The following is a 22,832-nucleotide window of genomic DNA, read 5'->3' on the forward strand; positions in this document are numbered from 1 at the left end:
GATGTCTCCTCTGTATAATATAACTGATATCTGGGGAGCGGTGATGTCTCCTCTGTATAATATAACTGATATCTGGGGAGCGGTGATGTCTCCTCTGTATAATATAACTGATATCTGGGGAGCGGTGATGTCACCTCTGTATAATATAACTGATATCTGGGGAGCGGCGATGTCTCCTCTGTATAATATAACTGATATCTGGGGAGCGGTGATGTCTCCTCTGTATAATATAACTGATATCTGGGGAGCGGCGATGTCACCTCTGTATAATATAACTGATATCTGGGGAGCGGTGATGTCACCTCTGTATAATATAACTGATATCTGGGGAGCGGTGATGTCTCCTCTGTATAATATAACTGATATCTGGGGAGCGGTGATGTCTCCTCTGTATAATATAACTGATATCTGGGGAGCGGTGATGTCTCCTCTGTATAATATAACTGATATCTGGGGAGCGGCGATGTCTCCTCTGTATAATATAACTGATATCTGGGGAGCGGTGATGTCACCTCTGTATAATATTTGTATAATATAACTGATATCTGGGGAGCGGCGATGTCTCCTCTGTATAATATAACTGATATCTGGGGAGCGGTGATGTCTCCTCTGTATAATATAACTGATATCTGGGGAGCGGTGATGTCTCCTCTGTATAATATAACTGATATCTGGAGAGCGGCGATGTCTCCTCTGTATAATATAACTGATATCTGGGGAGCGGTGATGTCTCCTCTGTATAATATAACTGATATCTGGGGAGCGGCGATGTCTCCTCTGTATAATATAACTGATATCTGGAGAGCGGCGATGTCTCCTCTGTATAATATAACTGATATCTGGGGAGCGGCGATGTCTCCTCTGTATAATATAACTGATATCTGGGGAGCGGCGATGTCTCCTCTGTATAATATAACTGATATCTGGGGAGCGGCGATGTCTCCTCTGTATAATATAACTGATATCTGGGGAGCGGCGATGTCTCCTCTGTATAATATAACTGATATCTGGGGAGCGGGGATGTCTCCTCTGTATAATATAACTGATATCTGGAGAGCGGTGATGTCTCCTCTGTATAATATAACTGATATCTGGGGAGCGGTGATGTCTCCTCTGTATAATATAACTGATATCTGGGGAGCGGTGATGTCTCCTCTGTATAATATAACTGATATCTGGGGAGCGGTGATGTCACCTCTGTATAATATAACTGGTATCTGGAGAGCGGCGATGTCTCCTCTGTATAATATAACTGATATCTGGGGAGAGGTGATGTCTCCTCTGTATAATATAACTGATATCTGGGGAGAGGTGATGTCTCCTCTGTATAATATAACTGATATCTGGGGAGCGGTGATGTCTCCTCTGTATAATATAACTGATATCTGGAGAGCGGTGATGTCTCCTCTGTATAATATAACTGATATCTGGGGAGCGGTGATGTCTCCTCTGTATAATATAACTGATATCTGGGGAGCGGTGATGTCTCCTCTGTATAATATAACTGATATCTGGGGAGCGGTGATGTCACCTCTGTATAATATAACTGATATCTGGAGAGCGGCGATGTCTCCTCTGTATAATATAACTGATATCTGGGGAGCGGCGATGTCTCCTCTGTATAATATAACTGATATCTGGGGAGTGGCGATGTCTCCTCTGTATAATATAACTGATATCTGGGGAGCGGCGATGTCTCCTCTGTATAATATAACTGATATCTGGGGAGCGGCGATGTCTCCTCTGTATAATATAACTGATATCTGGGGAGTGGTGATGTCTCCTCTGTATAATATAACTGATATCTGGGGAGCGGTGATGTCTCCTCTGTATAATATAACTGATATCTGGGGAGCGGCGATGTCTCCTCTGTATAATATAACTGATATCTGGGGAGCGGCGATGTCTCCTCTGTATAATATAACTGATATCTGGGGAGCGGTGATGTCTCCTCTGTATAATATAACTGATATCTGGGGAGCGGTGATGTCTTCTCTGTATAATATAACTGATATCTGGAGAGCGGTGATGTCTCCTCTGTATAATATAACTGGTATCTGGGGAGCGGTGATGTCACCTCTGTATAATATAACTGATATCTGGAGAGCGGTGATGTCTCCTCTGTATAATATAACTGATATCTGGGGAGCGGTGATGTCTCCTCTGTATAATATAACTGATATCTGGGGAGCGGCGATGTCTCCTCTGTATAATATAACTGATATCTGGAGAGCGGCGATGTCTCCTCTGTATAATATAACTGATATCTGGGGAGCGGTGATGTCTTCTCTGTATAATATAACTGATATCTGGAGAGCGGTGATGTCTCCTCTGTATAATATAACTGATATCTGGAGAGCGGTGATGTCTCCTCTGTATAATATAACTGGTATCTGGGGAGCGGTGATGTCTCCTCTGTATAATATAACTGATATCTGGGGAGCGGTGATGTCTTCTCTGTATAATATAACTGATATCTGGGGAGCGGTGATGTCACCTCTGTATAATATAACTGATATCTGGAGAGCGGTGATGTCTCCTCTGTATAATATAACTGATATCTGGGGAGCGGTGATGTCTCCTCTGTATAATATAACTGATATCTGGGGAGCGGTGATGTCTCCTCTGTATAATATAACTGATATCTGGGGAGCGGCGATGTCTCCTCTGTATAATATAACTGATATCTGGGGAGCGGCGATGTCTCCTCTGTATAATATAACTGATATCTGGGGAGCGGCGATGTCTCCTCTGTATAATATAACTGATATCTGGGGAGCGGCGATGTCACCTCTGTATAATATAACTGATATCTGGGGAGCGGTGATGTCACCTCTGTATAATATAACTGATATCTGGGGAGCGGTGATGTCTCCTCTGTATAATATAACTGATATCTGGGGAGCGGTGATGTCACCTCTGTATAATATAACTGATATCTGGGGAGCGGTGATGTCACCTCTGTATAATATAACTGATATCTGGGGAGCGGTGATGTCTCCTCTGTATAATATAACTGATATCTGGGGAGCGGTGATGTCTCCTCTGTATAATATAACTGATATCTGGGGAGCGGTGATGTCTCCTCTGTATAATATAACTGATATCTGGGGAGCGGCGATGTCTCCTCTGTATAATATAACTGATATCTGGGGAGCGGCGATGTCTCCTCTGTATAATATAACTGATATCTGGGGAGCGGCGATGTCACCTCTGTATAATATAACTGATATCTGGGGAGCGGTGATGTCACCTCTGTATAATATAACTGATATCTGGGGAGCGGTGATGTCTCCTCTGTATAATATAACTGATATCTGGGGAGCGGTGATGTCTCCTCTGTATAATATAACTGATATCTGGGGAGCGGTGATGTCACCTCTGTATAATATAACTGATATCTGGGGAGCGGTGATGTCTCCTCTGTATAATATAACTGATATCTGGGGAGCGGTGATGTCTCCTCTGTATAATATAACTGATATCTGGGGAGCGGTGATGTCTCCTCTGTATAATATAACTGATATCTGGGGAGCGGTGATGTCACCTCTGTATAATATAACTGATATCTGGAGAGCGGTGATGTCTCCTCTGTATAATATAACTGATATCTGGGGAGCGGTGATGTCTCCTCTGTATAATATAACTGATATCTGGAGAGCGGTGATGTCTCCTCTGTATAATATAACTGATATCTGGGGAGCGGTGATGTCACCTCTGTATAATATAACTGATATCTGGGGAGCGGCGATGTCTCCTCTGTATAATATAACTGATATCTGGGGAGCGGTGATGTCTCCTCTGTATAATATAACTGATATCTGGGGAGCGGTGATGTCTCCTCTGTATAATATAACTGATATCTGGAGAGCGGTGATGTCTCCTCTGTATAATATAACTGATATCTGGGGAGCGGTGATGTCTCCTCTGTATAATATAACTGATATCTGGAGAGCGGTGATGTCTCCTCTGTATAATATAACTGATATCTGGGGAGCGGTGATGTCTCCTCTGTATAATATAACTGATATCTGGGGAGCGGTGATGTCTCCTCTGTATAATATAACTGATATCTGGGGAGCGGTGATGTCTCCTCTGTATAATATAACTGATATCTGGGGAGCGGCGATGTCACCTCTGTATAATATAACTGATATCTGGGGAGCGGTGATGTCACCTCTGTATAATATAACTGATATCTGGGGAGCGGCGATGTCTCCTCTGTATAATATAACTGATATCTGGGGAGCGGTGATGTCTCCTCTGTATAATATAACTGATATCTGGGGAGCGGCGATGTCACCTCTGTATAATATAACTGATATCTGGGGAGCGGTGATGTCACCTCTGTATAATATAACTGATATCTGGGGAGCGGCGATGTCTCCTCTGTATAATATAACTGATATCTGGGGAGCGGTGATGTCTCCTCTGTATAATATAACTGATATCTGGAGAGCGGCGATGTCTCCTCTGTATAATATAACTGATATCTGGGGAGCGGCGATGTCTCCTCTGTATAATATAACTGATATCTGGGGAGCGGTGATGTCTCCTCTGTATAATATAACTGATATCTGGGGAGCGGTGATGTCTCCTCTGTATAATATAACTGATATCTGGGGAGCGGTGATGTCTCCTCTGTATAATATAACTGATATCTGGAGAGCGGTGATGTCTCCTCTGTATAATATAACTGATATCTGGGGAGCGGTGATGTCACCTCTGTATAATATAACTGATATCTGGGGAGCGGCGATGTCTCCTCTGTATAATATAACTGATATCTGGGGAGCGGTGATGTCTCCTCTGTATAATATAACTGATATCTGGGGAGCGGTGATGTCTCCTCTGTATAATATAACTGATATCTGGGGAGCGGTGATGTCTCCTCTGTATAATATAACTGATATCTGGGGAGCGGTGATGTCTCCTCTGTATAATATAACTGATATCTGGGGAGCGGTGATGTCACCTCTGTATAATATAACTGATATCTGGGGAGCGGCGATGTCACCTCTGTATAATATAACTGATATCTGGGGAGCGGTGATGTCTCCTCTGTATAATATAACTGATATCTGGGGAGCGGTGATGTCACCTCTGTATAATATAACTGATATCTGGGGAGCGGTGATGTCACCTCTGTATAATATAACTGATATCTGGGGAGCGGTGATGTCACCGCTGTATAATATAAGCGCCGTTGTTGGCAGCGGTCTCGTAGGCGTCTGTGTTTCTTTTATTTCATGTTCTTCAGGTTATTACATCTTGTTTGTCTTTTTTCGCGCCATTGGTCACATAGCTGCGGTGTCTTTCCAGGATGACTATGGAGGGAGCAGCTGCTCGTTCAGACGTGGCTCCTCGTTGAGCCGATCCTCCAGAGCCAGGAACTTCTGAGGAGCCATTCGCTTGTGTCTAGGAGGACAGAGATATTGGGGGTGAGCCGCTCCATTATAGTGGTCATCACATAACCTCTGATGTGACATCCCACCTGTTCAGTCTGGTCTCCAGGATCTGGATCTGGAACATGGCCTCAGAGCAGAACTCCAGGTATGCCTCCTCATCCTCCCTGGTCATGGATGGCTGGTTCTGGTGGTACCACTGCTGCTTCTTTTGAAGCTCTTGTGTCTCCTTAGATATGGAGGTGTAAACAATTAGGTCCAGAAATATTTGGACGGCAGCACATGGTTTGACATTTTACCCGTTTACCAGAAAACATTACAGATCAAGTCCTATCACTAGTGTTGAGCATTCCGATACCGCAAGTATCGGGTATCGGCCGATACTTGCTGTATCGGAATTCCGATACCGACTTCCGATATTTTTTCAATATCGGAATTCGGCATCGGAATCGGAAGTTCAAAGTTGATTGACAGCCTGACGTCATCATGATGCGCGGTGTGTGTGCATCATGAAGCGCCGTCATTTCGGGCCATCCGGGGGTCTCTGCTGGCCTGCCGGGGGCTGTGTGGACTGCCCGGGGTCTGTACCGGCCTGCCGGGGGGCTGTGCCGGTCTGCCGGTGGTCTGTGCACCCTGTGGGGGTCTGTACCGGCCTGCCGGGGGGCTGTGCCGGCCTGCCGGTGGTCTGTGCACCCTGTGGGGGTCTGTACCGGCCTGCCGGGGGGCTGTGCCGGCCTGCCGGGGGGCTGTGCTGATGTCCGGGGGTCTGTGCAAGCATCGTCCGATGGGACTACAAGTCCCATCTGGCGATGCCTGCTACCATGACAGTGATTGACACATTAGCCAATGATGGGACAGTAGTAGTCCCATCATCCGGCTAATGTGTTAAATGTTAAAAAAAAAAAAATACTACATACATACTACATACATACTACATGCATGCTACATACATACTACATGCTACATACATACTACATATATACTACATACATACAATACATTCATACAATACATACATAGACATACAGTACATATAACATAGAGTAACATACTTACCAATACTTGTCACATTGTTCCCCGAAGCCATTGTCTTTTCCGGAATAAATATTAACATAACAAACCACAAAAATACTCACCCACGATCCGAAGCAGTCCACGAGTGTGTCCCACGACGACCTTGGGTAGAGAACTGCAGCATCAGATGATGCTGCCGTTCTCTACGGGCTGCAGGAATCCAATGACGGAAGGTAGGTATCCTTCCGCACTGTATTCCTCCGCCACTTAAAAAAAAAAAAAGTCCCTAGTCTCACTTTATGCCATTGCTGCGTGGGAAATTCCCATGTATGTATGTAGTATATATGTGGTATGTATGTAGCATGTAGTATGTATGTAGTATGTATGTAGCATGCATGTAGCATGCAGTATGTATGTAGCATGCATGTAGTATATATGTAGTATGTATGTAGCATGCATGTAGTATATATGTAGTATGTATGTAGCATGTAGTATATATGTAGTATGTATGTGGTATGTATGTAGCATGTAGTATGTATGTAGCATGTATGTAGCATGCATGTAGTATATATGTAGTATGTATGTAGCATGTAGTATGTAGCATGCATGTAGTATATATGTAGTATGTATGTAGCATGTAGTATGTATGTAGCATGCATGTAGTATGTATGTAGCATGCATGTAGTATGTATGTGGTATGTATGTAGCATGTAGTATGTATGTAGCATGCATGTAGTATATATGTGTTATGTATGTAGCATGTAGCATGCATGTAGCATGCATGTAGTATGTATGTAGTATGTATGTAGTATGTATGTGGTATGTATGTAGCATGCATGTAGTATGTATGTAGTATATATGTGGTATGTATGTAGCATGTAGTATGTATGTAGCATGCAGTATGTATGTAGCATGCATGTAGTATGTATGTAGTATATATGTAGTATGTATGTTGCATGTAGTATTTATGTAGTATGAATGTAGCATGTATGTAGTATGTAGTATGAATGTAGCATGTATGTAGTATGTAGTATGAATGTAGCATGTATGTAGCATGTAATTTTTTTTTTTTTTTTTTTTTTTTTTACATTCAACACATTAGCCGGATGATGGGACTACTACTGTCCCATCATTGGCTAATGTGTCAATCACTGTCATGGTAGCAGGCATCGCCCGATGGGACTTGTAGTCCCATCGGACGATGCCTGCACAGACCCCCGAAGCCTGCACAGACCACCGGCAGGCCGGCACAGCCCCCCGGCAGGCCGGCACAGCCCCCCGGAGCCTGCACAGCCCCCCGGCAGGCCGGCACAGCCCACCGGAGCCTGCACAGACCACCGGCAGGCCGGCACAGCCCCCCGGCAGGCCGGCACAGACCACCGGAGCCTGCACAGACCCCCTGGCAGGCCGGCACAGCCCCCCGAAAGGCCCGTACAGACCCCAGAGAGGCTGTACAAGGCAAAAACAGGGTTTTTCTTATTCCGATACCGGAAGTCCCATAGACTTGAATGGGACTTCCGGTATCGGAATCGGCGATACCGATACTTTTTTTAAAGATCGGCCGATCCATTCCGATCCGATACTTTGAAGTATCGGACGGTATCGCTCAACTCTACCTATCACCAATCTGGTTGCAAAGGGCCGATTTTCAGCTTTAATTTGAAGGGATTCACATCCTGAGTGGAGGACGGGGTTAGGAATTACAGCTCTGTCATAACATGGAGCTACGTCTTATCAAAGGGACCAGAATTAATTTAACAATTATCTCAGACACTCGTTAATGAGCTGCATGGGCTTTCCCTTCGTTATTCCATTATCAATTAAGCAGGTGAAAGGTCTGGAGCTGATTCCAGGAATGGCATTTGTATTTATTAGCTCTTGCTTTGAACCCACAACAGGCGGTTAGAGGAGCGCATAGTAGAAGAGAAATAGAATATTGTAACAATAGTGTAAAGTATCATGTATTTTTTCCCTATTATCACACGTTCCGGACCATTCCAGAATCTTCTCTTCACATACTGAACTCTGCTATGCCAGTGTTGAGGGTTTGACCCCCCCCACTGTTCTTTTCCCTTTGCCTGTCATACCTGCAACTTTCTCCCACTCACAGCCTGTGACACTGTCCACCCCCCCAGCTTTCACACACACTCCTTGTAACCTGAGATATCAGTGAGTGATTTCCCTCCTCCCAGCAGGGAGCCCCTTTGTCTTCCCATGTGCTCTGACTTCTCATAGACAATAATGAGAATCTAATCATTTGGTCATAAAGCGATGTGAGTGTGGGATAGAAAAATGACAGGTACATAGTTGGAACGTGCTTTGATAGAGCTTCGCGTCAGCGCCTCTTGCTAAATTCTAGCTTCAGCGGAATCCGAGAATTGGATTCCTGCACAGCCGGGGCAGCCTGATGCTTCGTGTTTGGTTTTGAATGAACGACAAGCTGAATAAGATGATACTATGTACGTTTCTATACGAGGTACCCTCTGTGAGATATGATTATTATGGTTTTCTAGCCATATTGTAACTCTCAATGCAGGGGGAGGACTGCCACAAGCCAGCCCCTTTAGTGATGTCACAAACCCAGAGGTATAAGGTACTTCCCCTCACTCTGCAGTCACTTCGTGCCTGGGAAACTGCTGCAACCAGACCACCCAATGCATTGTGACGTCTGGCTCCTCCCACCAGCATGGTTTAGCCTAAGATGATCTAAGCAATACGTAAGATTATTTCTGCTTTTAACCCCCTTTTTATTTGTATTCGCTTTGTACATAATTTAATTGTCTCATTTTGTAAAATCTTTTTGTACCTTCTGTAAACACTGCCTACCTTTTTTTTTTGGAGTAAACTATCAAATTACTAGTTCGTTTCTCCATGTTCTATCCAAACTTTTACGTGTCTGAAGTAATTACGCTACTAATTTGGGTTGGCTTCGTACGCCTTTATTAATTTTAAATATTAATATAGAAATCGGAAGCTGGTGGCAGCGAAGTGTGTTCTGGGCTAGTGACGGAAGGGGTTTTATAAGCTGATTTGTCCGACTGCGGCCAGGACTAGTTATAATTCCCTCACTGCAGCGTGCCTAATTATTATTATTAATAATAATAATAGTATTTATTTTGATAGCACCATTAATTCCATGGTGCTGTACACGAGAAGGGGTTACATGCAAAGTTATAGATATCTTTAACCGTAAACAAATTTACTATGACAGACTGGTACAGAGGGGAGAGGACCCTGTCCTTGCGGACTTACATTCTACGGGATAGTGGGGAAGAGACAGAAGGTCGGGGGTGCAGCAGCTCAGGCAGTGGTGAGGCGGCACAATGGTTATTGCAGGCTGTAAGCTTTCCTGAAGAGATGGGTTTTCAGGTTCCGTCTGAAGGATCCGAGGGTGGTAGATAATCGGACGTTTTGAGGCATGGAGTTCCAGAGGATAGGGGATATTAGGGAGAAATCTTGGAGGCGGTTGTGTGAGGAACGAATAAGTGTGGAGGAGAGTAGGAGGTCTTGGGAGGATCGAAGATTGGGAGATTTGTTCAGAGATATAGGGAGGGGACAGGTTGTGGATGGCTTTGTAGGTCAGTGTTAGTAGTTTGAACTGGATTCGTTTGGGAATTGGAAGCCAGTTGAGGGATTTGCAGAGGGGAGAGACAGGGGAGTAGCGAGGAGAGAGGTGGATTAGTTGGGCAGCAGAGTTGAGGACAGACTGGAGTGGTGCAACAGAGTTAGCAGGGAGGCCACGGAGGAGAGTGTTGCAGTAGTCAAGGCGGGAGATGATGAGGGCATGTACAAGAGTTTTAGTAGATTGAGGGCTGAGGAAGGGAACGGATTCTGGAAATGTTTTTGAGTTGGAGGCGACAGGAGGTGGAAAGAGTTTGGACGTGTGGTTTGAAGGACAGGGCAGAGTCGAGAGTTACTCCGAGGCAGCGGACTTCAGGTGCGGGAGAGAGCGTGATGCCGTTTACCATAATAGATCGGGTAGGGAAGATACGTGAGATGGAGGAAAGATGAGTTCAATTTTGTCTACATTGAGTTTTAGAAAGCGAGAGGTGAAAAAGGAGGATTTGGCTGATAGACACTCCGGGATTCTGGACAGCAGAGAGGTGACATCTGGGCCAGAGAGGGTGTCATCTGCATACAGGTGGTACTGGAAGCCATGGGACTTAATGACTTGTCCTAGGCCAAGAGTATAGATGGAAAAAAGTAGGGGCCCCAGGACAGAGCCTTGGGGGACTCCAGCAGAGAGAGAGGGCTGGATGAGGAGGTAGTGTGGGAGTGGGAAACGTTAAACGTGCGGTCAAAAAGCTATGAGTCAATACAGGACAGGGCAAGGTCTTTGATGCCAAGGGAAGAAAGAATCTGTAGAAATAGGCAGTGGTCGACTGTGTCGAAGGCAGAGGACAGGTCGAGAAGGAGGAGGATGGAGAACTGTCTGTTAGCTTTGGCTGTGTGTAAGTCATTAGTAGCTTTGGCTGTGTGTAAGTCATTAGTAATTTTGGTCAGGGCAGATTCAGTGGAGTGGTGGGGGCAGAAGCCAGATTGGAGGGCATTAGATGAGAGGTGGGAGGAAAGTTGAGCATGGACATGCTGTTCAAGGAGTTTGGAAGCAAACGGGAGCAGTGATATGGGGCGATAGCTGGGCATAGCAGTTAGGTCAAGGTTTGTTTTTTTGAGGATGGGTGTGATGGTGGCATGTTTGAAAGCAGAGGGGAAGGTACCAGAAGATAGCGATAGGTTGAACAGATGGGTTAGGGCTGGGATGAGCGTGTTAGTGAGGTTGGGGAGCAGGTGGGAAGGGATGGGGTCAAGTGCACAGGTGGTGAGGTGTGATTTGGAAAGGAGATGAGTAAGCTCTCCTTCAGTGACGTTAGAGAGGGAAGTTATTAGGGAAGGGCAGAGGTCTGGTATGTGGAGTGGTTGGGGTGGTGCACCAGTAAAGGTTTGCCTTGTTTGGTCGATCTTGTTTTTGAAACAGGTGGCAAAGTCCTCAGCAGAGATGAGGGGAGTTGGAGGTGGCAGTGGTGGGCAGAGGAGAGAGTTAAATGTGCTGAACAGTTGTTTTGGGATGTGGGATAATGAAGATACAAGGTTTGTGAAATAGGTCTGTTTAGCAGAGGTGAGGGCTGATTTGAAGGCAAGTGTAGCTTGCTTGAGAGCAGTGAAGTCATCTGGCAGGCGTGTTTTCTTCCAACGCCGCTCCGCGACCCTGGATGCTTGTCGAAGTTCTTTGGTGAGGTTGTTGTGCCAGGGTTGTCTATTGATTCGTCGCACTTTGCCATGCATGAGAGGGGTGACTGAAGGTTTCTGCGAGGATGTGCTAGTGGCTGGACATGGGGGGCAGGTGAGGAGGACAAGGATGAGGTGAGTAGATGGTGGTCAGATAGGGGGAAGGGAGAGGTTGTGAGATTGGGTAGGGAACAGAGGCGGGTGAAGATGAGGTCTAATGTATGTCCAAGTGTGGATGGCTGTTGAGGACCACTGAGTAAGTCCAAAGGATAAGGTAAGTGACAGGAGTTTGGAAGCTGCTGGCTGGTGGGTGTCAGTGGGGATGTTGAAGTCCCCCATGATGATGGTGGGGATGTCAGCAGAGAGAAAGTGAAGGAGCCAGGTGGAGAATTGGTCGATGAAGGAAGTGGCTGAGCCTGGTGGTCAGTATAGGACAGCCATTTGGAGATTAGAGGGAGAGTAGATATGGACAGAGTGAACCTTGAAATAAGGGAGGGTGGGGGTTGGATAGGGTTTAAGGAGCAGTTTTTCGACAGAAGGAAACCCACTCCTCCACCATGTCTGTTGCCAGGGCGAGGAGTGTGGGTAAAGTGGAGGCCGCCCATAACTCAGTGCGGCAGGGGAGGCCGTGTCAGGGGGTGTCAGCCAGGTCTCAGTGAGGGCCAGGAAGGAGAGGTTGCGGGAGGTAAAGAGGTCATGGATCACGTGGAGCTTGTTGCAGATGGAGCGAGCATTCCAAAGTGCCCCAGAAAGAGGGTGCGGGAGGGAGGGGTTCAGTGGCACAGGTTTTAAGTGTGAGGGATTGCGGAAGCTTATCTTAGTGTTAGAAAGGTAGGGGTCAGCATTAGTGGGATGTATAAGGCAGGGGGGGGCAGGATTGGGGGATATGTCACCAGCAGTGAGAAGAAGCAGAGAAAGGGAAATCAGGTGTGTGAAAGAGAGTGACCGACTTGTATTACATTTTAGTAGGAGAGGTCTGAGGTTAAGGAGCAGGTCTGCAGATGAAGCGAGGTGGAGGGTAAGAGAGAGGGGGAGATAGTTATTTGGTTCAAGGGTGCAGGGGTTTGGGGATAGCGAAGGAGAGATGATTAGTGGAGAAAAAACAGTGATGGCAAATGTGAGCATGGTTATAGAGCAGGGTAAGAAAAGAAAGGCAATAAAAATGAGAAAGCAGTGGTTATTCTTACCTTCTGGACTATTTCTGGTATATTTCTGATGTAACACTTCAAAGATGTTACACTTCAAATGATGTTACATCTGACCAAGGTCATATCTGATCTGCTCTGTTCAACTTATACCATTCAAAAAATAGCCAGTGCACATCACGTGGCCTGTCCGGCTACTAATTATCCTAGGTGCAGTTCCCTGACTGACCTGAGGGTTAGGGGGCGCCGGAGAGCTGCAAGTTCCAAGCGGGACTAAAAATGTTTTATAGAGAAATCCCGGCAGTTCGTAATATAGTGTGGCAGCAGTGGTATAACTACAATAAGCGCCTGCGGTAAATTGTTAGGGTAAGACTAGCTTGCTGTTTTTCATCACATTGTTGGCAGCGGTGGGATAACTAAGATAAGCCCCCCTGCACATGTGATAGCCGTGTGCGGCCAAAGGTTTTCCTGACAACCATCATTACGGTGAAAAAAGAAAAAATCCATTATCAGAGAGAGCAGGAATGTTAGTGGCCAAATCAACAGTTTTTACATTCTGTAAAAAAAAAAAAAAGATCACCCTGTGAGCTCAGGATCTCAGAATGTCCGGGACGTCCACAGTAGACGACAGATGATCACAAAATCCTTCCCATGGTGAACAAAAACCCCTCCACAACACCCCCCCAAGTGAAGACCACTCTCCAGGAAGTCTGTGTCTCAGTATCTAAGACTACCAAATACAGAAGAATTCACAAGGGCGAATATAGAGAACTGACCACAAGGTGCAAACCATGAATCGGCCGCAACAGTGGCCAAAAAAAAGATCTAAAGAAGCCGCTTAGTTCTGGAAAAGCAAAACTAAGATCACCAAGTACCAGAATTATGGGAAGAAGACAGTCTGTAGAAGGCTTGGAGCGGCTCTGTATCCGCGGCACATCCCGTGTAACATATGGTGGAGGCGGTGTGATGGTGCAGGCACACATGACGGCCAATGGCACCGAGTCACTAGCGGTTGATGTGACTGAGGACAGAAGCAGCCGGATGAATCCTGTGTGTACAGGGTGAGACTTTCTGCTCAGATCCAACCAAATGCAGCAAGGATGATTGGACGACCCTTCACAGGACAGAACGACAATGACCCAAAACATCCTGCAAAAGCAAAGGAGTGGAATATTCTGCAATGGCCGAGTCCTCACCAGATCTCATCGTGACACATTTCACCGGCTGAAGACAAAACTGACGGCAGAAAATGCCACAAACAAGCAGGAACAGAAGTCACTGCAGGAAAGGCTCAAAGCCTCACACCGGAGACCAGCGATGACGACGTCCATGGCCTCCAGCCCGTCACTGTGGCAAAGCCTCACACCAGAGGAGACCAGTAATGGTGACGACCATGGCCTCCAGACGTCAGGCCATCATTGTTGCATAGCCTCATACCGGAGGAGACCAGTGATGGCATAGGTCATGGCTTCCAGACGTCAGGCCATCATTGCTGCATAGCCTCACACCAGAGGAGACCAGTGATGGCATTGGCCATGGCCTCCAGACGTCAGGCCATCATTGCTGCATAGCGTCACACTGGAGACCAGCGATGGTGACGTCCATGGCCTGCAGACATCAGGCCATCATTGCTGCATAGCCTCACACAGGAGGAGACCAGCGATGGTGACGTCCATGGCCTGCAGACATCAGGCCATCATTGCTGCATAGCCTCACACAGGAGGAGACCAGCGATGGTGACGTCCATGGCCTGCAGACATCAGGCCATCATTGCTGCATAGCCTCACACAGGAGGAGACCAGCGATGGTGACGTCCATGGCCTGCAGACATCAGGCCATCATTGCTGCATAGCATCACACTGGAGGAGACCATCGATGGTGACGTCTATGGCCTCTAGACATCAGGCCATCATTGCTGCATAGCCTCATACCGGAGGAGACCAGTGATGGCATAGGTCATGGCTTCCAGACGTCAGGCCATCATTGCTGCATAGCCTCACACCAGAGGAGACCAGTGATTGCATTGGCCATGGCCTCCAGACGTCAGGCCATCATTGCTGCATAGCGTCACACTGGAGGAGACCAGCGATGGTGACGTCCATGGCCTGCAGACATCAGGCCATCATTGCTGCATAGCCTCACACAGGAGGAGACCATCGATGGTGACGTCTATGGCCTCTAGACATCAGGCCATCATTGCTGCATAGCCTCACAAAGGAGGAGACCAGCGATGGTGACGTCCATGGCCTGCAGACATCAGGCCATCATTGCTGCATAGCATCACACTGGAGGAGACCATCGATGGTGACGTCTATGGCCTCTAGACATCAGGCCATCATTGCTGCATAGCCTCACACAGGAGGAGACCAGCGATGGTGACGTCCATGGCCTCCAGACATCAGGCCATCATTGCTGCATAGCATCACACTGGAGGAGACCAGCGATGGTGACGTCTATGGCCTCTAGACATCAGGCCATCATTGCTGCATAGCGTCACACTGGAGGAGATCAGTGATGGTGACGGCCATGGCCTCCAGACGTCAGGCCATCATTGCTGCATAGCCTCACACAGGAGGAGACCAGCGATGGTGACGTCCATGGCCTCCAGACATCAGGCCATCATTGCTGCATAGCGTCACACCGGAGGAGACCAGTGATGGTGACGGCCATGGCCTCCAGACGTCAGGCCATCATTGCTGCATAGCCTCACACAGGAGGAGACCAGCGATGGTGACGTCCATGGCCTGCAGACATCAGGCCATCATTGCTGCATAGCATCACACTGGAGGAGACCAGCGATGGTGACGTCTATGGCCTCTAGACATCAGGCCATCATTGCTGCATAGCGTCACACCGGAGATCAGTGATGGTGACGGCCATGGCCTCCAGACGTCAGGCCATCATTGCTGCATAGCCTCACACAGGAGGAGACCAGCGATGGTGACGTCCATGGCCTGCAGACATCAGGCCATCATTGCTGCATAGCCTCACACAGGAGGAGACCAGCGATGGTGACGTCTATGGCCTCTAGACATCAGGCCATCATTGCTGCATAGCCTCACACAGGAGGAGACCAGCGATGGTGACGTCCATGGCCTGCAGACATCGGGCCATCATTGCTGCATAGCCTCACACAGGAGGAGACCAGCGATGGTGACGTCCATGGCCTGCAGACATCAGGCCATCATTGCTGCATAGCATCACACTGGAGGAGACCATCGATGGTGACGTCTATGGCCTCTAGACATCAGGCCATCATTGCTGCATAGCGTCACACTGGAGGAGATCAGTGATGGTGACGTCCATGGCCTCCAGACGTCAGGCCATCATTGCTGCATAGCCTCACACAGGAGGAGACCAGCGATGGTGACGTCCATGGCCTCCAGACATCAGGCCATCATTGCTGCATAGCGTCACACCGGAGGAGACCAGTGATGGTGACGGCCATGGCCTCCAGACGTCAGGCCATCATTGCTGCATAGCCTCACACAGGAGGAGACCAGCGATGGTGACGTCCATGGCCTGCAGACATCAGGCCATCATTGCTGCATAGCATCACACTGGAGGAGACCAGCGATGGTGACGTCTATGGCCTCTAGACATCAGGCCATCATTGCTGCATAGCGTCACACCGGAGATCAGTGATGGTGACGGCCATGGCCTCCAGACGTCAGGCCATCATTGCTGCATAGCCTCACACAGGAGGAGACCAGCGATGGTGACGTCCATGGCCTCCAGACATCAGGCCATCATTGCTGCATAGCGTCACACCGGAGGAGACCAGTGATGGTGACGGCCATGGCCTCCAGACGTCAGGCCATCATTGCTGCATAGCCTCACACAGGAGGAGACCAGCGATGGTGACGTCCATGGCCTCCAGACATCAGGCCATCATTGCTGAAAAGGATTCTCTGGAAAGTTTTATTAAACGTGGATATTTTATTTGAGAAAGCAAATTTGTCCAATTACTTCTGAACCCCTGAAATGAGGATTTGAACAAAAATGTCTGTAATTCCTAAATGTTTCACAGGAGATTTCTGTTCAACCCCTTTAAATAAACCTGAAAGTCTCCACTTCAAAACACACAATTGCAGCCTGCAGAGCTGAAATCACAAGGATTCATTACTGGTCAAAAATTTCTGTTTATGCAATACACAGTGCCCATTTATACAGCTGGAAAACTCATCTGACGGAAAGATGTCAGAGCATCACCGGTGCCAGCGTGCAGGGACACTGGGGAGGCTACAGTCGGTGGGCAGTGACGCTGGCGAGGCTGCGGTCGGTGTGAAAGTGACACTGTGGAGGCTGTGGTGGGCATGCAGCGACGCTGTGGTGGGCATGCAGCGACACCGTGGAGGCTGCAGTGGGCATGCAGCGACACTGGGGGAGGCTGCCGTGGGCGTGCAGCAACACTGGGGGACACTCGGCATTCCCATGACACATGTAGGTGGGCCGGGTGTTCCGGTCATGTGACCCCTCGTTACCTTTTCGAAGCGCGCCTGGATGAGGTTGGCCTGCTGCACCAGCCTGTTCTTGAGGTCACGCAGGCAGTCGTCCTTCACCTGCTGGGCCTGCTGCCGTGTCAGCTTCTCGGGGTCTCCCACAGGTGCCAGGTACGGAGCCAGATAATCCTGGCATAGCTCGGCGCGGCGCTCCTGTTCCTCCTGGGCAGCGCGTTGCTGTAATGAGACAGCGACACATCAGCACGGCCCTGTGACCACCAGGAGGCAGACCCCGCACTGCACCGCTCGCCTGCGTCGCCAGGAGGCAGACCCCGCACTGCACCGCTCACCTGCGTCGCCAGGAGGCAGACCCCGCACTGCACCGCTCGCCTGCGTCGCCAGGAGGCAGACCCCGCACTGCACCGCTCACCTGCGTCGCCAGGAGGCAGACCCCGCACTGCACCGCTCGCCTTCGTCGCCAGGAGGCAGACCCCGCACTGCACCGCTCACCTGCGCCGCTCGCTGCTCTTGGCTACTTCTATTCCTCTCCGTGTCGTAGATGGAAATGATCAGCTGCGGCTCTGCCTCCTCCTGAGCCCGCCGGGACAGGATCTCCAGCAGCTGTGGTGCAGAGTGCCCCCATTATCCTCACCCTCCATTCATGTAGTCTTGCACTCACTATGACAGGTGCTGTCTCGTACCTCGGCCTCAGACCTGCGCACCGCCTCCTGTGCCCACTGCTCCCCCTGCTGGAGATGGAGTAGAGTCTCGTAGATGTAGAGTTGTTTGTTGAATTTCTCCAGTGGTTCTACCTGGTGGACGACAGAGCAGAGCGTGAGAATCGTCAGCGTTCTTCGCTGATCCATCCTCTAAATCCCGACTCTTTGTGCAGTCTCCAAGAACTGAGCCCACAGCTGCCGTCTTCTTCTGATCCAGGTGTCACAATCCCTCCATCCTTTAGAGTGAGCAGATCCACAGAGCCCTCCACCCCTGAATGCCTCCAAGTTTCCGGCAGCACCCCCCCTAACATCTGCGGTACCTGGTAGGAGACGCAGGTCTCGGGGCTCAGCACCACGGGTGCCCCCTTCTCTCCGAGGTTGGCCGGCTTCAGGAAATCCCAGGTGGAGGTGGTGATGTGGTCGTCCTGCCGGTGGCAGCGGACATGGACGCGATCCTCAGCGATCAGGAAGATCCGTTCTGCCACATCCTCATAGGCTGCCTTGCTGGAATTCCTATGGAAACGTTCTAGAATTTTCTAGAAACAAAAAAATTGAAATTAATTCCCAAATATAAGGAATCCACAATAAATGGCTGTAATATCCCCCCAGAGCGCTTGTATTACATGTGATATCCCCCCAGAGCGCTTGTATTACATGTGATATCCCCCCAGAGTGCTTGTATTACATGTGATATCCCCCCCAGAGCGCTTGTATTACATGTGATATCCCCCCAGAGTGCTTGTATTACATGTGATATCCCCCCCCAGAGTGCTTGTATTACATGTGATATCCCCCAGAGCACTTGTATTACATGTGATATCCCCCAGAGCGCTTGTATTACATGTGATATCCCCCAGAGCGCTTGTATTACATGTGATATCCCCCCAGAGCTCTTGTATTACATGTGATATCCCCCAGAGCGCTTGTATTACATGTGATATCCCCGCAGAGCGCTTGTATTACACGTGATATCCTCCCAGAGCGCTTGTATTACACGTAATATCCTCCCAGAGCGCTTGTATTACATGTGATATCCCCCCAGAGCACTTGTATTACATGTGATATCCCCCCAGAGTGCTTGTATTACATGTGATATCCCCCAGAGCACTTGTATTACATGTGATATCCCCCAGAGCGCTTGTATTACATGTGATATACCCCAGAGAGCTTGTATTACATGTGATATCCCCCCAGAGCGCTTGTATTACATGTGATATCCCCCAGAGCACTTGTATTACATGTGATATCCCCCAGAGCGCTTGTATTACACGTGATATCCCCCCAGAGCGCTTGTATTACACGTGATATCCTCCCAGAGCGCTTGTATTACATGTGATATCCCCCCAGAGCGCTTGTATTACACGTGATATCCCCCAGAGCGCTTGTATTACATGTGATATACCCCAGAGAGCTTGTATTACATGTGATATCCCCCCAGAGCGCTTGTATTACATGTGATATCCCCCCAGAGCGCTTGTATTACATGTGATATCCCCCCAGAGCGCCTGTATTACACGTGATATCCCCCCAGAGCGCCTGTATTACATGTGATATCCCCCAGAGCGCTTGTATTACATGTGATATCCCCCAGAGCGCCTGTATTACATGTGATATCCCCCAGAGCGCTTGTATTACATGTGATATACCCCAGAGCGCTTGTATTACATGTGATATCCCCCCAGAGCGCCTGTATTACATGTGATATCCCCCAGAGCGCTTGTATTACACGTAATATCCTCCCAGAGTGCTTGTATTACATGTGATATCCCCCCAGAGCACTTGTATTACACGTGATATCCCCAAGAGCGCTTGTATTACATGTGATATCCCCCAGAATGCTTGTATTACATGTGATATCCCCCCAGAGCGCTTGTATTACATGTGATATCCCCCCAGAGCGCTTGTATTACATGTGATATCCCCAAGAGCGCTTGTATTACATGTGATATCCCCCAGAGTGCTTGTATTACATGTGATATCCCCCCAGAGCGCTTGTATTTCATGTGATATCCCCCCAGAGCGCTTGTATTTCATGTGATATCCCCCCAGAGCGCTTGTATTACATGTGATATCCCCCAGAGCGCTTGTATTACATGTGATATCCTCCCAGAGCGCCTGTATTACACGTGATATCATCCCAGAGCGCTTGTATTACACGTGATATCCCCCAGAGCGCTTGTATTACACGTAATATCCTCCCAGAGCGCTTGTATTACATGTGATATCCCCACAGAGCACTTGTATTACACGTGATATCCCCAAGAGCGCTTGTATTACATGTGATATCCCCCAGAATGCTTGTATTACTTGTGATATCCCCCCAGAGTGCTTGTATTACATGTGATATCCCCCCAGAGCGCTTGTATTACATGTGATATCCCCAAGAGCGCTTGTATTACATGTGATATCCCCCAGAGTGCTTGTATTACATGTGATATCCCCGCAGAGCGCTTGTATTACATGTGATATCCCCCCAGAGCGCTTGTATTACATGTGATATCCCCCAGAGCGCTTGTATTACATGTGATATCCTCCCAGAGCGCCTGTATTACACGTGATATCATCCCAGAGCGCTTGTATTACATGTGATATCTTCCCAGAGAGTCTGTATTACATGTGATATCATCCCAGAGCGCTTGTATTACATGTGATATCTTCCCAGAGAGTCTGTATTACACGTGATATCACCCCCCAGGATTCCTGTATTACATGTGCTATCAATGCACAGCGCCTGTATTACACGTGATATCACCCCCCAGGATTCCTGTATTACATGTGACATAGTCGATGGCGGGTTTCTCATTAGCGGGAGACATGGTGGATGGCGGGTTTCTCATTAGCGGGAGACATGGTGGATGGCGGGTTTCTCATTAGCGGGAGACATGGTGGATGGCGGGTTTCTCATTAGCGGGAGACATGGTGGATGGCGGGTTTCTCATTAGCGGGAGACATGGTGGATGGCGGGTTTCTCTTTAGCGGGAGACATGGTGGATGGCGGGTTTCTCATTAGCGGGAGACATGGTGGATGGCGGGTTTCTCTTTGGCGGGAGATATGGTGGATGGCGGGTTTCTCTTTGGCGGGAGATATGGTGGATGGCGGGTTTCTCTTTGGCGGGAGACATGGTGGATGGCGGGTTTCTCTTTAGCGGGAGACATGGTGGATGGCGGGTTTCTCTTTAGCGGGAGACATGGTGGATGGCGGGTTTCTCTTTAGCGGGAGACATGGTGGATGGCGGGTTTCTCATTAGCGGGAGACATGGTGGATGGCGGGTTTCTCTTTAGCGGGAGACATGGTGGATGGCGGGTTTCTCATTAGCGGGAGACATGGTGGATGGCGGGTTTCTCATTAGCGGGAGACATGGTGGATGGCGGGTTTCTCATTAGCGGGAGACATGGTGGATGGCGGGTTTCTCATTAGCGGGAGACATGGTGGATGGCGGGTTTCTCATTAGCGGGAGACATGGTGGATGGCGGGTTTCTCATTAGCGGGAGACATGGTGGATGGCGGGTTTCTCATTAGCGGGAGACATGGTGGATGGCGGGTTTCTCATTAGCGGGAGACATAGTGGATGGCGGGTTTCTCTTTAGCGGGAGACATGGTGGATGGCGGGTTTCTCTTTAGCGGGAGACATGGTGGATGGCGGGTTTCTCATTAGCGGGAGACATGGTGGATGGCGGGTTTCTCATTAGCGGGAGACATGGTGGATGGCGGGTTTCTCATTAGCGGGAGACATGGTGGATGGCGGATTTCTCTTTAGCGGGAGACATGGTGGATGGCGGATTTCTCTTTAGCGGGAGACATGGTGGATGGCGGGTTTCTCATTAGCGGGAGACATGGTGGATGGCGGGTTTCTCATTAGCGGGAGACATAGTGGATGTCGGGTTTCTCTTTAGCGGGAGACATGGTGGATGGCGGGTTTCTCATTAGCGGGAGACATGGTGGATGGCGGGTTTCTCATTAGCGGGAGACATGGTGGATGGCGGGTTTCTCATTAGCGGGGGCGCTGAGTACTGACAGCAGGTGAGCTGTCTGTCTGTAGCACTGTTACTATGGAGTGTAAGCAGACTGGGGTACTGTGCGCTTCTACTGGTGGTGCATATATGTATTCCTGTCCTGTGTGTTTGAGGGGTTATGGGCCGTACCACGATCGGTCGGGGGTTGACCTCTGTTGGTCCTCCGGCGATGGACACTTTCTTTGGCCGTTTTCCATACGTCGTGTGCCTGTAGTACAGGAGATCCTCTCTGTTCTGGAAGATCTCCAGCATTTCCTTTGGTCGCTCCTCACGTCTCTGCAGTCCATCGAGACGAGCCTCGCTGTAAAATTCCATGGTGCGCTCAGTCTCTGGGGTCAGAGATTGGAAGGTGTGAGCTAGAAGAGAGAGAGGTTAGCAACGCAGTGTCGGACCCTCCACACCTCCTCATAGCATCATATTATTACCCTTCAGTGCATCCTTGCGGCCTGGAGAGAAGTACTCGCTGCTGACTCCGGCCAGTCGCTTCACCTGTCTCATGTCCAGCTTGTCCTTCCGGTTCTGAAAGCAGTCCTGGACTTCCCGCTCCATGGAGGCTGAGGAAATTGGGGTCCGGGGTGAGCATTTCATTGCTGACCCCATTCCTCATGGAGAGTGTCAGGAACTTACATGCAGTGTCCTGGTAGAGCGTGAGGCGAGACACCCGGCCGTCGTCCTGGAGGTAGGGCGCCCATTTCTCTAGCCTGGCCTTCTTGTATTGTAGAAGCTTCTTTCCTTCAGGACATCGCATCTCAAACTCTGTTAGGAAGGATGAGTAGACGGACCTGATGATTCTGTGAAGGAGGAGTGGCGGTGCCGGGAGTGGCAGTGTTGGGAGCGGACACTGCCAAAATGACACAAAGCAGCCAG

The 22,832-nt window shown here is 48.8% G+C and overlaps 1 protein-coding gene across 2 annotated transcripts in view; it reads right to left on the reverse strand.

The window, feature by feature from the left end:
- Positions 1–5,221: 5,221 nt before the first annotated feature.
- The window catches only part of DRC7 (dynein regulatory complex subunit 7), an 86,207-nt gene continuing 68,596 nt past the window's right edge, over positions 5,222–22,832 (reverse strand). For both annotated transcript variants that reach the window (XM_073565090.1, XM_073565091.1), the window contains 9 exons: positions 22,593–22,721; positions 22,391–22,519; positions 22,095–22,321; positions 18,272–18,487; positions 17,934–18,044; positions 17,743–17,853; positions 17,275–17,469; positions 5,495–5,634; positions 5,222–5,418 (listed from right to left, as the gene is read on the reverse strand). In XM_073565090.1, coding sequence (XP_073421191.1) covers positions 5,328–5,418; positions 5,495–5,634; positions 17,275–17,469; positions 17,743–17,853; positions 17,934–18,044; positions 18,272–18,487; positions 22,095–22,321; positions 22,391–22,519; positions 22,593–22,721 — 1,349 coding nt within the window. In that variant the 3' untranslated portion in view covers positions 5,222–5,327. The remainder of the gene's footprint in view (positions 5,419–5,494; positions 5,635–17,274; positions 17,470–17,742; positions 17,854–17,933; positions 18,045–18,271; positions 18,488–22,094; positions 22,322–22,390; positions 22,520–22,592; positions 22,722–22,832) is intronic.

The sequence above is a fragment of the Dendrobates tinctorius genome, unplaced genomic scaffold (genome assembly GCF_039654945.1).
Source record: "Dendrobates tinctorius isolate UK_male_01 unplaced genomic scaffold, ASM3965494v1 ptg000538l, whole genome shotgun sequence".
NCBI lineage: Eukaryota > Metazoa > Chordata > Amphibia > Anura > Dendrobatidae > Dendrobates > Dendrobates tinctorius.